Raw genomic sequence first — 16,176 nt, forward strand, 5'->3', positions numbered from 1 at the left:
ACCCAGAGAGTCCCCAACAGGATAAACCCAAGGCGAAATACTCCAAGACACATATTAATCAAATTAACAAAAATCAAACACAAAGAAAAAATATTAAAAGCAGCAAGGGAAAAACAACAAATAACACACAAGGGGATTCCCATAAGGATAATAGCCGATCTTTCAACAGAAACTCTTCAGGCCAGGAGGGAATGGCAAGACATACTTAAAGTGATGAAACAAAATAACCTACAGCCCAGACTACTGTACCCAGCAAGGATCTCATTCAAATATGAAGGAGAAATCAAAAGCTTTACAGACAAGCAAAAGCTGAGAGAATTCAGCATTACCAAACCAGCTCTCCAACAAATGCTAAAGGATCTTTTCTAGACAGGAAACACAGAAAGGGTGTATAAACTCAAACCCAAGGCAATAAAGAAAATGGCTACGGGATCGTACTTATCAATAATTACCTTAAACGTAAATGGGTTGAATGCCCCAACCAAAAGACAAAGGATGGCTGAATGGATACAAAAACAAGACCCCCTTATATGTTGTCTGCAAGAGACCCACCTCAAAATGAGGGACACATACAGACTGAAAGTAAAGGGCTGGAAAAAGATATTCCATGCAAATAGAGAACAAAAGAAAGCAGGAGTAGCAATACTCATATCAGATAAAATAGACTTTAAAACAAAGGCTGTGAAAAGAGACAAAGAAGGAAACTACATAATGATCAAAGGATCAATCCAAGATGAAGATATAACAATTATAAATATTTATGCACCCAACATAGGAGCACCACAATATGTAAGACAATTACTAACAAGTATGAAAGGGGAAATTAACAATAATGCAATAATAGTGGGAGATTTTAATACCCCACTTACATCTATGGATAGATCAACTAAACAGAAAATTAACAAGGAAACACAAACTTTAAATGATACAATAGACCAGTTAGACCTAATAGATATCTATAGGACATTTCACCCCAAAACAATGAATTTCACCTTTTTCTCAAGTGCACACGGAACCTTTTCCGGGATAGATCACATCCTGGGCCATAAATCTAGCCTTGGTAAGTTCAAAAAAGTTGAAATCATTCCATGCATCTTTTCTGACCACAATGCAGTAAGATTAGATCTCAATTACGGGAGAAAAACTATTAAAAATGCCAACATACGGAGGCTGAACAACATGCTGCTGAGTAATGAACAAATCATAGAAGAAATCAAAAGAGAAATCAAAATATGCATAGAAATGAATGAAAATGAAAACACAACAACCCAAAACCTCTGGGACACTGTAAAAGCAGTGATAAGGGGGAAGTTCATAGCAATACAGGCACACCTCAAGAAACAAGAAAAAAGTCAACTAAATAACCTAACTCTACATCTAAAGCAACTAGAAAAGGAAGAAATGAAGAACCCCAGGGTCAGTAGAAGGAAAGAAATCGTAAAAATTAGGGCAGAGATAAATGCAAAAGAAACAAAAGAGACCATAGCAAAAATCAACAAAGCCAAAAGCTGGTTCTTTGAGAAGGTAAATAAAATTGACAAACCACTAGCCAGACTTATCAAGAAACAAAGGGAGAAGAACCAAATCAATAAAATTAGAAATGAAAATGGAGAGATCACAACTGACAACACAGAAATACAAAGGATTATTAGAGAATACTATCAGCAATTATATGGCAATAAAATGAATAACCTGGAAGAAATGGACAAATTCCTAGAAAAGTACAACTTTCCAAAACTGAACCAGGAAGAAATAGAAAGTCTGAACAGACCCATCACAATCACGGAACTAGAGGCTGTAATCAAGAATCTTCCAGCAAACAAAAGCCCAGGTCCAGACGGCTTCACAGCCGAATTCTACCAAAAATTTAGAGAAGAGCTAACACCTATTCTACTCAAACTCTTTCAGAAAATTGCAGAGGAAGGGAAACTTCCAAACTCATTCTATGAGGCCACCATCACCCTAATCCCAAAACCTGGTAAAGACCCCACAAAAAAAGAAAACTACAGACCAATATCACTGATGAACATAGATGCAAAAATCATTAACAAAATTCTAGCAATCAGAATCCAACAATATATTAAGAAGATCATACATCATGACCAAGTAGGCTTTATCCCAGGAATGCAAGGATTCTTCAATATCCGCAAATCAATCAATGTAATACACCACATTAACAAACTGAAAAATAAAAATCATATCATTATCTCAATAGATGCAGAGAAAGCCTTCGACAAAATTCAACATCCATTTATGATAAAAACCCTCCAGAAAGTGGGAATAGAAGGGACATACCTCAACATAATAAAAGCTATATATGACAAACCCACAACAAACAATATCCTCAATGGTGAAAAACTGAAAGCATTTCCCCTAAAGTCAGGAACAAGACAAGGGTGCCCACTCTCACCACTACTATTCAACATAGTTCTGGAAGTTCTGGCTACAGCAATCAGAGCAGAAAAAGACATAAAAGGAATCCAAATTGGAAAAGAAGAAGTAAAACTTTCACTGTTCACTGATGACATGATCCTCTACACAGAAAACCCTAGAGACTCTACCAGAAAACTACTAGAGCTAATCAATGATTACAGTAACGTTGCAGGATATAAAATCAACACACAGAAATCCCTTGCATTCCTATACACTAATAATTAGAAAATAGAGAAATTAAGGAAACTATTCCATTCACTGTTGCAATGAAAAGAATTAAATACTTAGGAATATATCTACCTAAAGAAACAAAAGACTTGTACATAGAAAACTATAAAACACTACTGAAAGCAATCAAAGAGGACACTAATAGATGGAGAAATATACCATGTTCATGGATTGGAAGAATAAATATTGTAAAAATGAGTATACTACCCAAAGTAATTTATACATTCAATGCAATCCCTATCAAGCTACCAACGATATTTTTCACAGAACTAGAACAAATAATCTCACAATTTGTATGGAAATACAAAAAACCTCGAATAGCCAAAGCAATCTTGAGGAAGAAAAATGGAACTGGGGGAATTAACCTGCCGGACTTCAGGCTCTACTACAAAGCCACAATCATCAAGACAGTATGGTACTGGCATAAAGACAGAAATATAGATCAATGGAACAAAATAGAAAGCCCAGAGATTAATCCACGCACCTATGGACACCTCATCTTTGACAAAGGAGGCAAGAATATAAAATGGAGAAAAGACAGTCTCTTTAACAAGTGGTGCTGGGATAACTGGTCAGCCACCTGTAAAAGAATGAAACTAGAACACTTCCTAACACCATACACCAAAATAAATTCAAAATGGATTAGAGAGCTAAATGTAAGACCAGAAACTATAAAACTCCTAGAGGAGAATGTAGGCAAAACACTCTCCGACATAAATCACAGCAGGATCCTCCAAGACCCACCTCCCAGAATATTGGAAATAAAAACAAAAATAAACAAATGGGGCCTAATTAAAATCAAAAGCTTCTACACAGCAAAGGAAACTATAAGTAAGGTGAAAAGACAGCCTTCAGAATGGGAGAAAATAATAGCAAATGAAGCAACGGATAAAGGATTAATCTCCAAAATATACAAGCAGCTCCTGCAGCTCAATTCCAGGAAAATAAATGACCCAATAAAAAAATGGGCCAAAGAACTAAACAGACATTTCTCCAAAGAAGACATAAAGATGGCTAACAAACACATGAAAAAATGCTCAACATCCCTCATAATCAGAGAGATGCAAATCAAAACCACAATGAGATACCATTTCACACCAGTCAGAATGGCTGCTATCCAAAAGTCTACATGCAATAAATGCTGGAGAGGATGTGGAGAGAAAGGAACCCTCTTACACTGTTGGTGGGAATGCAAACTAGTACAGCCACTATGGAGAACAGTGTGGAGATTCCTCAAAAAACTGGAAATAGAACTGCCATATGATCCAGCAATCGCACTCCTGGGCATACACACCGAGGAAACCAGAATTGAAAGAGACACATGTACTCCAATGTTCATCGCAGCACTGTTTATAATAGCCAGGACATGGAAGCAACCTAGATGTCCATCTGCAGATGAATGGATAAGAAAGCTTTGGTACATATACACAATGGAGTATTATTCAGCCATTAAAAAGAATACATTTGAATCAGTTCTAATGAGGTGGATGAAACTGGAACCTATAATACAGAGTGAAGTAAGCCAGAAAGAAAAACACCAATACAGTATACTAACGCATATATATGGAATTTAGAAAGATGCAAATGATAACCCTGTATACAAGACAGCAAAAGAGACACAGAGGTATAGAACAGTCTTTGGGACTCTGTGGGAGAGGGTGAGGGTGGGATGATTTGGGAGAATGGCATTGAAACACGTATGTTGTCATATGTGAAACGAATCACTAGTTCAGGGTCAATGCATGTTATAGGATGCTCAGGGCTGGCATGCGGAAATGACCCAGAGGGAGGATAAAGGGAGGAGGGAGGTGGGAGGGGGGTTCAGGAGGGGGAACTTATGTAAACCCGGGGCGAATTCATGTCAATGTATGGCAAAACCAACCAATATTGTAAAATAATTTGCCTCCAATAAAAAATAAATTAATTGCTAAAAAAAAAAAAGAACTTATGTTATTTCAACTTCTTTTGTAATAAGTTAATTTGAAATTGAAATTTATTAGTCACCTGAGAATCCAGTGGTACTTCTCACATCTACCCCAGGTGACAGGGAAAATCCAGAATTTTTGATAAATGCACTCATTTCAGTAAATTCAGCATGATATAAAATTATGTTTCTTTTTCCCTATGCCATCCAAACATAAGTTCCCATATTTATGGTAAAATAAATCAGCAATTAGTTAAACTAATCTAGCATCATGTAAAGCATGTTGACTATAGCTAATAATTCTGTATTATGTATTTGAAGGTTGCTAAGAGTGTAGATCTTAAAAGTTCTCATCACAAAAAATGATTGTAACTATTTGTGGTGGTTGGGTGTTAACTCGACCTATTTTGGTGATTATTTTGTGATTTATACAAATATCTAATCATTATGTTGTATACCTGAAACTAACGCAGTGTTATATGTCAATTCTATTTCAATAAAAATAGTTTTAAAAAGGAAAGAAAACATAAAACAGATGGGATTCTGTCCGTCAACATTTTTATGGCCTTGGGAAAGACAGCCACTCTATTATCTGATGGTTGGATAATAGTTTAAATGCACAGCAAGTCTCCCTGAAGCTCACAGACTTCCTCTGCTGGTTCCCAGTTTTGCTGGAATTGTCCCGAATCCTGTGTGTGTGAGCCATAGGCCTCCTGCAGTCACAAGAGCAGGGCTCGGGGCTGTTTCTCCTTTCTGGTGCCTCTGGGAGGAGAATTGAAGAACAAGAGCTCTGCCATATTCCCAATTCCAATGTGTTCCTTCCTGTGACTTCATATTTGCCCTGCCAGGGAGAAACAGGCCTTGTAACACCTGCTCTTTGAAAACTCCTCAAACCCAGTCCACTTGTTCCCCACTTGTCTGGTGAGCCCAGCCAGTGATCCTCTGGAACCGGACTCATTTGTAAGTAAGAAGAGTTTTGAATCCCAGCATTTCAGAGACCAAAGATAATCTATATTCCTTGGCTGTTGCTGCATTTTGTCTGGTTTGGTTTCATTGTCATCATTAATAAAGGATCAGGAACAAGACAAGGGTGTCCACTTTCACCACTATTATTCAACATAGTTTGAAAAGTCCTAGATACAGCAATCAGAGAAGAAAAAGAAATAAAAAGAATCCAGATCAGAAAAGAAGAAGTAAAATTCTCACTGTTCGCAGATGACATGATACTGTACATAGAAAACCATAAGATAGTATCAGAAAATTACTAGAGCTAATCAGTGAATTTAGCAAAGTTGCAGGATACAAAATCAGTACACAGAAATCACTTGCATTTTTATATACTAAGAATGAAAATTTAGAAAGAGAAATTAAGGAATCAATCCCATTCACCACTGCAGCAAAAAGAATTAAATATCTAGGAATAAACTTAGTCTCTGCTTTTTAATATACTGTCTAGGTTGGTCATAACTTTCCTTCCAAGGAGTAAGCGTCTTTTAATTTCATGGCTGCAATCAGCATCCTCAGTGATTTTGGAGCCCAAATAAATAAAGTCTGACACTGTTTCCACTGTTACCCCATCTATTTCCCATGAAGTGATGGGACCAGATGCCATGATCTTTGTTTTCCGAATGTTGAGCTTCAAGCCAACCTTTTCACTCTCTTCTTTCACTTTCATAAAGAGGCTTTTGAGTTCCTCTTCACTTTCTGCCATAAGGGTGGTATCATCTGCATGTCTGAGGTTATTGATATTTCTCCCAGCAATCTTGATTCCAGCTTGTGCTTCTTCCAGCCCAGCGTTCCTCATGATGTACTCTGCATATAAGTTAAATAAGCAGTGTGACAATATACAACCTTGATGTACTCCTTTTCCTCTTTGGAACCAGTCTTTTGCTGGAGAAGACTCTTGAGAGTCCCTTGGACTGCAAGGAGATCCAACCAGTCCATTCTAATGGAGATCAATCCTGGGTGTTCTTTGGAAGGACTGATGCTAAAGCTGAAACTCCAATACTTTAGCCACCTCATGCGACGAGTTGACTCACTGGAAAAGACTATGATGCTGGGAAAGATTGGGGGCGGGAGGAGACGGGGACGACCGAGAATGAGATGGCTGGATGGCATCACCGACTCGATGGACATGAGTTTGAGTGAACTCCGGGAATTGGTGATGGACAGGGAGGCCTGGCATGCTGTGATTCATGGGATGGTGGAGAGTTGGACACGATTAAGCGACTAAACTGAACAGAAGGAGGCAAAAGAACTGTACAAAGAAAATAATAAGACACTAATGAAATAAATCAAAGATGACATAAACAGATGATGAGAGATTCCATGTTCCTGGGTAGGAAGAATCAATATTGTTAAAATGACTATACTTTCACATGCAATATAAAGATTCAATATGATCCCTAACAAATTACCAATGTCATTTTTCACAGAACTAGAATAAAAATTTCACAATTCATATGGAAGCACAAAAGACCTGGAATAGCCAAAGCAGTTTTGAAAATGAAGAATGGAGCTGAAGGAATCAATGTTCCTGACTTCAGATTATATTAAAAAGCTACAGTCATCAAGACTGTACAATACTGGCACAAAAACAGAAATATAGACCAAGGGAATAAGATAGAAAGCCCAGAAATAAACCCATGCACCTATGGGTACCTTAGTTTTGACAAAAGAGGCAAGAATATACAATGGGCCAAAGACAGCCTTTTCAATAAATGGTGCTGGGAAGACTGGACAGCTACATGTAAAAGAATGAAATTAGAACACTTCCTAACACCACATACAAAGATAAACTCAAAAAGATTAAAGATCTAAATGTAAGACCAGAAGCTATTAAACTCTTAGAGGGAAACATAGGCAGAACACTTAGTGACACAAATTAAAGCAAGATCCTCTATGACCCACCTCCTAGAGTAACAGAAATAAAAACAGATGTAAACAAGTGGGACCTGATTAAACTGAAAAGCTTTTGCACAGCAAAGGAAACTATCAGTTCAGTGCAGTCGCTCAGTCGTGTCTGACTCTTTGCGACCCCATGAACCGCAGCATGCCAGGCCTCCCTGTCCATCAGCAACTCCCCAATTTAACCCAAACTCATGTCCATTGATTTGGTGATGCCATCTAACCATCTCATCCTCTGTCGTCCCCTTCTCTTCCTGCCTTCAATTTTCCCAACATCAGGGTCTTTTCAATGGGTCAACTCTTCGCATCATTTTCTTATAGGAAACTATAAGCAAAGTGAAAAGACAGCCCTCAGAATGGGAGAAAATAATAGCAAATTAAACAACTGACAAAGGATTAATTTCCAAAATATACAAGCAGCTCATACAACTCAATGCCAGAAAAACAAAAAACACAATCAAAAAGTGGGAGAAAGACCTAAAGAGATATTTCTCCAAAGAAGACATGCAGATAGATAACAAACACATGAAAAGATGCCCAACATCGTTCATTATTAGAGAAATGCAAATCAAAACTGCAATGAGATATCACCTCACACTGATCATAATGGCCATCATCAAATAGTCTACAAACCATAAATGCTGGAGAGGGTGTGGAGAAAAGGGAATGCTCTTGTACTGTTGGTGGTAACGAAAATCGATACAGACACTATGGAAGATGGTATGGAGGTTCCTTTAAAAGACTAGGAATATGATCCAGCAATCCCACTCCTACACATAAACCCTGAGGAAACCAAAACTGAAAAGTACACGTGTCCCATTGTTCCTTGCAGCTAGAACATGGACGCAACCTAGATGCCTATTAACAGATGAATGGATAAAGTTGTGGTACATATACACAATGGAATATTATTCGGGCACAAAAAGGAACATATTTGAGTCAGTTCTAATGAGGTGGATGAACCTAGAACCTATTATACGGAGTGATATGAGTCAGAAAGAGAAAGATAAATATTGTATTCTAACACATATATATGGAATCTAGAAGAATGGTACCGAAAAACTTCTTTACAAGGCAGCAATGGAGAAACAGGCATAGCAAATAGATTTATGGACTTGGGAGGAGGTGAGGAGAGGGTGAGATGTATGGAAAGAGTAACAGGGAAACTTATATTACCATATATAAAATGGATAGCCAACAGGAATTTGCTGTATGGCTCAGGAAACTCAAACAAGGGCTCTGTATCAACCTAGAGGAATGGGATGGGGAGGGAGATGGGAGTGAGTTTCAAAAGGGTGGGGATATATTTATACATATGGCTGATTCTGTGGAAAATTCTGAAAGAGATGGGAATACCAGACCACCTGACCTGTCTCTTGAGTAACCTGTATGCAGGTCAGGAAGCAACAGTTAGAACTGGACATAGAATAACAGACTGGTTCCAAGTAGGAAAAGGAGTACGTCAAGTTTGTATATTGTCATCCTGCTTATTTAACTTATAGGCAGAGTACATCATGAGGAAACTGGGCGGGGAGAAGCACAAGCTGGAATCAAGATTGCCAGGAGAAATATCAATAAACTCAGATATGCAGATGACACCACCCTTATGGCAGAAAGTGAAGAGGAACTCAAAAGCCTCTTGATGAAAGTGAAAGAAGAGAGTGAAAAATTTGGCTTGAAGCTCAACATTCAGAAAACTAAAATCATGGCATCTGGTCCCATCACTTCATGGGAAGTAGATGGAGAAACAGTGGAAACAGTGTCAGACTTCATTTTTTGGGGCTCCAAAATCACTGCAGATGGTTACTGCAGCAATGGAATTAAAATATGCTTACTCCATGGAAAAGAAATGCAAAATGGCTGTCTGAGGAGGCCTTACAAATAGCTGTGAAAAGAAGAGAAGCGAAAAGCAAAGGAGAAAAGGAAAGATATAAGCATCTGAATGCAGAGTTCCAAAGAATAACAAGGAGAGATAAGAAAGCCTTCCTCAATGATCAATGCAAAGAAATAGTGGAAAACAACAGAATAGGAAAAACAAGAGACCTCTTCAAGAAAATTAGAGATTCCAAGGGAAGATTTCATGCAAAGATGGGCTCGATAAAGGACAGAAATGGTATGGACCTAACAGAAGAAGAAGATATTAAGAAGAGGTGGCAAGAATACACAGAAGAACTGTACAAAAAAGATCTTCACGACCAAGATAGTCACGTAGAGCCAGACATTTTGGAATGTGAAGTCAAGTGGGCCTTAGAAAGCATCATTATGAACAAAGCTAGTGGAGGGGATGGAATTCCAGTTGAGCTATTTCAAGTCTTGAAAGATGATGCTGTGAAAGTGCTGCACTCAATATGCCAGCAAATTTGGAAAACTCAGCAGTGGCCACAGGACTGGAAGAGGTCAGTCTTCATTCCAATCCCAAAGAAAGGGAATGCCAAAGAATACTCAAACTACCGCACAATTGCACTCATCTCACACGCTAGTAAAGTCATGCTCAAAATTCTCCAAACCAGGCTTCAGCAATATGTGAACCGTGAACTCCCAGATGTTCAAGTAGGTTTTAGAAAAGGCAGAGGCACCAGAGATCAAATTGCCAACATCCGCTGGATCATGGAGAAAGCAAGAGAGTTCCAGAAAAACATCTATTTCTGCTTCATTGACTATGCCAAAGCCTTTGACTGTGGGGATCACAATAAACTGTGGAACATTCTGAAAGAGAAGGGAATACCAGACCACCTGACCTGCCTCTTGAGAAACCTGTATGCAGGTCAGGAAGCAACAGTCAGAACTGTACATGGAACAACAGACTGGTTCCAAATAGGAAAAGGAGTATGTCAAGGCTGTATATTGTCACCTTGCTTATTTAACTTATATGCAGAGTACATCATGAGGAACGCTGGGCTGGAAGAAGCACAAGCTGGAATCAAGATTGCTGGGAGAAATATCAATGACCTCAGATATGCAGATGACACCACCCTTCTGGCAGAAAGTGAAGAGGAACTCAAAAGCCTCTTGATGAAAGTGAAAGAGGAGAGTGAAAAGGTTGGCTTGAAGCTCAACATTCAGAAAACAAAGATCATGGCATCTGGTCCCATCACTTCATGGGAAATAGATGGAAAAACAGTGGAAACAGTGTCAGACTTTATTTTTTTGGGCTCCAAAATCACTGAGGATTCTGATTGCAGCCATGAAATTAAAAGACGCTTACTCCCTGGAAGGAAAGTTATGACCACCTTGATAGTATATTAAAAAGCAGAAACATTACTTTGCCAACAAAGGTCCGTCTAGTCAAGGCTATGGTTTTTCTTTTGGTCATGTATGGATGTGAGAGTTGGATAGGAAGAAAGCTGATCGCCGAAGAATTGATGCTTTTGAACTATGGTGCTTGAGAAGACTCTTGAGAGTCCCTTGGACTGCAAGGAGATCCAACCAGTCCATTCTAAAGGAGATCAATCCTGGGTGCTCATTGGAAAGACTGATGCTAAAACTGAAACTGCAATACTTTGGCCACCTCATGCGACGAGTTGACTCACTGGAAAAGACTCTGATGCTGGGAAAGTTTGGGGGCGGGAGGAGAAGGGGACGACGGAGAATGAGATGGCTGGATGGCATCACCGACTCTGTGGACATGAGTTTGAGTGAACTCCGGGAGTTGGTGATGGACAGGGAGGCCTGGCGTGCTGTGATTCATGGGGTCGCGGAGAGTCGGACACACTGAGCGACTGAACTGAAGTGAACTGAACTGAACTCCTTGGAATGAAAGTTATGACCAACCTAGACAGCATATTGAAAAGGAGAGATATTAATTTGTCAAAAAGGTCTATCTAGTCACGGCTATGATTTTTCCAGTGGTCATGTATGGATGTGAGAGTTGGACTGTGAAGAAAGCTGATCACCGAAGAATTGATGCTTTTGAACTGTGGTGTTGGAGAAGACTCTTGAGAGTCCCCTGGACTGCAAGGAGATCCAACCAGTCCATTCTAAGGGAGTTCAATCCTGGGTGTTCATTGGAAGGACTGATGCTAAAGCTGAAACTCCAATACTTTGGCCACCTCATGAGAACAGTTGACTCACTGGAAAAGACTCTGATGTTTGGAGGGATTGGGGGCAGGAGGAGAAGGGGATGATAGGGTTGAGATGGCTGGATGGTATCACTGACTCGATGGACATGAGTTTGAGTGAACTCTGGGAGTTGGTGATGGACTGGGGGGCCTGGCGTCCTGTGATTCATGGGTTGCAAACAGCTGGACACCAATGAGAGATTGAACTGACTGACTGATGGCTGATTCATGTTGAGGCTTGACAGAAAATAACAAATTTCTGTAAAACAGTTAACTTTCGTTCAAAAAAATTAAAAGTTTGCAAAAATAGCAGAAAATTGTGAAAATATTCATATATAAAGCTATTTTTAGTTTTTTCATGTTTACCATCTCCTGGATAATTCCAGACATGTATATGTGCTATAAGCTTAAAAATAATTTAGGAGTGACAAATGCACACAAGAGAAAAATAGCTCCTTGTGAAGTAATGACAGATTCACTAAACAACGCATGGCTAGCTTCAAGAAGCCTTCTCTTGGTAAGGGAGTCTATGTGGTGCTTCCAAATTCAGCTTTGAGTCATTTGAATATATAGAAGCTTCATACTAATTCTCAGGCCCCAATCTTTCCCAGTCAACACACTAATACTCACATGAGACAGGAGGAAAAGCTTTGCATTAAATCATTTATATAATTAAGGAGACTATAGGATCAGGATTTATTATTGGTAATGCCATCTCCTTGGTTATGTCAAGTGAAGTGAAAGTTACTCAGTCGTGTCCGACTCTTTGCGACCCCAAGGACTGTATAGTCCATGGAATTCTCTAGGCCAGAATACTGGAGTGGGTAGCCTTTTCCTTCTCCAGGGGATCTTCCCAACCCAGGGATCGAACCCAGGTCTCCCACATTACAGGCAGATTCTTTACCAGCTGAGCTACAAGGGAAGCCCAGAGATGACTGAAATATTGAAGTTATGTATATATTTTTTCTTTTAGCTCTCAGATGCATTTGGAAGATGCCAGCACAGTGCACAGGCCTCCTATTCATTATGCAAGCTTCTTCAATCTTGTTTTAGTAGGCACTTAATTCTAGGTGACTTCTGCCTTACTAGTGTATCATGTAGAGTACCAAGGTTTCATTGTCTAGTGAAGTCATTATTGATTGCAGAACAAACACATTAACTAATTGGTTAGATCCTTATTGCTTTAAGAATCTGTTATTTGTATACACTGTTTATTTATCAAGGACATGTTAGATTAAAAGTTCTATTTTTGTAAGATTTCCCATTTATTTCTATTACTCATGAAATATTAAATAATTGTGGTTAATGGAAGTGGTTATTTTATAAAAGTCAATATTGAGGTCTTCTATGAAATACAAAGATGAACATAGCCATTCTCAAGAGAGATTCAGTATAGAGGAGAATTAGGAGGCTACTGAGAATGCCAAGTATGGCTTCCAAAAATCCCTCATGGTCTATACCTTAGCAGAGATTTGGCCTCGACTTTGCTTCGTTCCCAGGAGTTCAAAGTATGACTTTCTTCATAAGTCAAAACAACGGAGATGAAAAATTTGAGCTATCAGTGCAGCCAGAGAGATACAAGATCCTAGTTAAAGTATCTGTGCTTATAATACCCAATATTGCAATTCTCTCTTTAAACATTTCTCCCTTAAACTTCTAGACCAACTTTATTGAAAAGGAGGATAGTGTATTTCCACATTTCTTAAGGTTTCTGACATTGTTTTTATTTCCTGAACTATTTCCCTTGAGTCACCACCATACAATAGAGAAAATTTAGTGAAATTTGATTAATGTGACATTTGCTAGTTTCTGGCAGGGAAGCAATGATTTTTCATTTTATTAATCACAGCAGAATTGTGAATATCAGAAATAAGGAAAAGGGATCTGTCTTGATTTTAGCAAAACAAATAAACAGAATGATATATCTAGCAGAGACGGGAATTAAGTGAATAGGTTTGTATGCATGGGAGAGGTTTACCTACACATTTCTGGAATATCCCTTTGGATCAGTTGCCTCAGGCAAAAGATAAACATGAGACAGAACTTCAAGGGAATAAAACATTTTTTATAAAGCTTAATAGCTGAGAAATAAGGATGTTCAAACGGAAAATATGCTGGGCTACAATCTGGGTGACAGAGCTGCTATGATCTGAGGCAAGTAGTTACTTTTCAGTTTGTGCTTCAATACAAAAAGAAAGTAGTTAAATGCTGCATATCCTTTTAAGCTCAAAAATAGAAATGTTTCTATATGTATATTCTTAGCAAATCAAAGAATTTGCCAAATGTTAATGATTTCAATGGAATTATAGACAAATCTTTTAAGTGAATATATTTCCTATTAAATAACATAATTCAGCTATTTATTCTTTGTTATTATAAATATATATATAAGTATAAAGCATTCCCATGTTATGTTAACTACTTAATAAATGTTAATATTAAAATAAAATTAATAATTTAATCATTAAATATTTTAACGTTTACTTTATTTGATAAGAAAATCTTAATTGAGTTATATCATAAAAAGTAATGAGTTGTGCACAAATAAAAATGGGTTGTTACTTTAGTCTTTTAAATTTCATTTATGATCTTTTGAAGGAAGTGAGATTATCTGTTTCTTTTTTTTAAGTGGTAGAGTCTTATAATAAATATATGATAGAAAAAAAGAAAAATAAATATTTTATAGGATTATTCCAAAAAAATTGCAAGGGATTGCATTAAAAGGACAAAATAAGGAGTATAAATTTCATTTATCATCTCTCAGTAGTGTGATTTATTGTATGAAGATTTTCTAATTAGAATAAGAGAAGCATTATATAAAGCATAAACCACGTATATGTTTTAATATGTAATGAAAATAAGTTGAAAGAAAATGACATCAGCATGAATTAGAGAGAATGTTTTAGAACTGTATTAATGATGATGACATTGACCATAATCAATTATATCTTTCATCTCTTCCCTTTTAATACACTTTTCTCCTAAATATATTTGAAAGAAGAAGAGAGAGAAATGAACCACACGGTGATCACAGAGTTTGTTCTTCTAGGCCTTTCTGATGATCCTGACCTTCAGATTGTGATTTTCCTCTTTTTATTTATCACATATGTACTAAGTGTCACTGGAAACCTGACTGTCATTACCGTAACCTGGGTGGACTCCCATCTCCAGACACCAATGTATTTCTTCCTCCGAAACTTCTCTTTCTTAGAAATCTCCTTTACTACTGTGTGCATCCCTAGATTTCTGGGGGCAATTATGACCAGGGACAAGACTATTTCTTACAACAGTTGTGCAGCTCAACTATTTTTCTCTATTTTCATGGGGGTGACTGAATTTTACATTCTAACTGCCATGTCCTATGACCGCTATGTTGCCATCTGCAAGCCCCTGCATTACACAGCCATCATGAGCAGGAAACTCTGCAGCCTGCTTGTGCTCTGTGCTTGGCTGGGTGGGTTTCTAACCATTTTCCCGCCCCTTATGCTTCTCTTCCAGCTGGATTACTGTGCTTCCAATGTCATTGATCACTTTTTGTGTGACTATTTCCCCCTTTTACAATTGTCTTGTTCAGATACATGGTTCCTAGAAGTAATGGGTTTTTACTTTGCTTTGGTTAGTTTGCTGTTCACTTTGGCATTAGTAATTTTGTCTTATATGTTCATTGTCAGGACTATTTTGAGAATCCCATCTTCCAGTCAGAGAAAAAAGGCCTTCTCCACTTGTTCCTCTCACATGATTGTCATTTCCATCTCCTATGGAAGCTGTATATTCATGTATGCTAATCCCTCGGCCAAAGAAAAGGCATCAGTGACAAAAGGAGTAGCTATTCTCAATACCTCTGTGGCCCCCATGCTAAATCCTTTCATCTACACCCTGAGAAACAAACAAGTAAAACAAGCCTTCAAAGATATGGTCTATAAAGCAGTATTTGCTGCTAATAAATGATTTTGGGGGGGTCAAAAACACTTTAAAGAACAATTAGGTTAAATTCTGAAATTCCTAAATATCTGTATAACTCTGCTTGCTGTTTATGTCCTCTTACCAGGCCACATGACTGCTAATATATACTTTTTCAGTCTATTTCTTCCATTTCTCCAGTCACTGTTTATTGACATTTAAAGTATAGTAAAAGTTATTTATCCTACAGCATATTCTAGAATAGAATTATATTTCTTTAAGACATACTTCATAGCATGAAGTTAAAAATAGTGTTAATCCTGTAAATATAAGTCCCTAAAATGATCATATGATATCACATTGCACTTTAAATGCAAAGTTTCAAAATTAGTGTTTAATATCTGATGTATTTTCAAGATGAACACTGATAATTTCTTAACATTAAAGAATCTACCCGTTATATAATACATTAAATTCATTCCAAAAATATCGTATGTAGTAGTGCATTGCACTTTAAGTGTAGTTCTTTATACTTTGTAAAATTAAGTGCATATTTTCAGGATAAATATTTATCAAGTTATTATGTATTAGTTATAGAATTTCCTTGTTCTGTATCATTTTTTAAAATGCTGATATTTAAAAATTCAAAATAAATCAAGTAAAACTAAAACACTTCGACTTTCTTGAGCTCATTGATTGCATTTATGACAGTTATTCTAAATTTTT

General features: G+C 37.5%; 1 protein-coding gene across 1 annotated transcript; it reads left to right on the forward strand.

The window, feature by feature from the left end:
- Nucleotides 1–14,547: 14,547 nt before the first annotated feature.
- On the forward strand, nucleotides 14,548–15,498 carry LOC129536295 (olfactory receptor 6C3-like). Its single transcript, XM_088836707.1, has one exon. The coding sequence runs from the start codon at nucleotides 14,563–14,565 to the stop codon at nucleotides 15,496–15,498; it is 936 nt and encodes a 311-aa protein (XP_088692833.1). The 5' UTR covers nucleotides 14,548–14,562.
- Nucleotides 15,499–16,176: the final 678 nt, after the last annotated feature.

Source organism: Moschus berezovskii, chromosome 6, assembly GCF_049115385.1.
Source record: "Moschus berezovskii isolate FMDL1 chromosome 6, NW_MosBer_1.0, whole genome shotgun sequence".
Classification (NCBI taxonomy): domain Eukaryota; kingdom Metazoa; phylum Chordata; class Mammalia; order Artiodactyla; family Moschidae; genus Moschus; species Moschus berezovskii.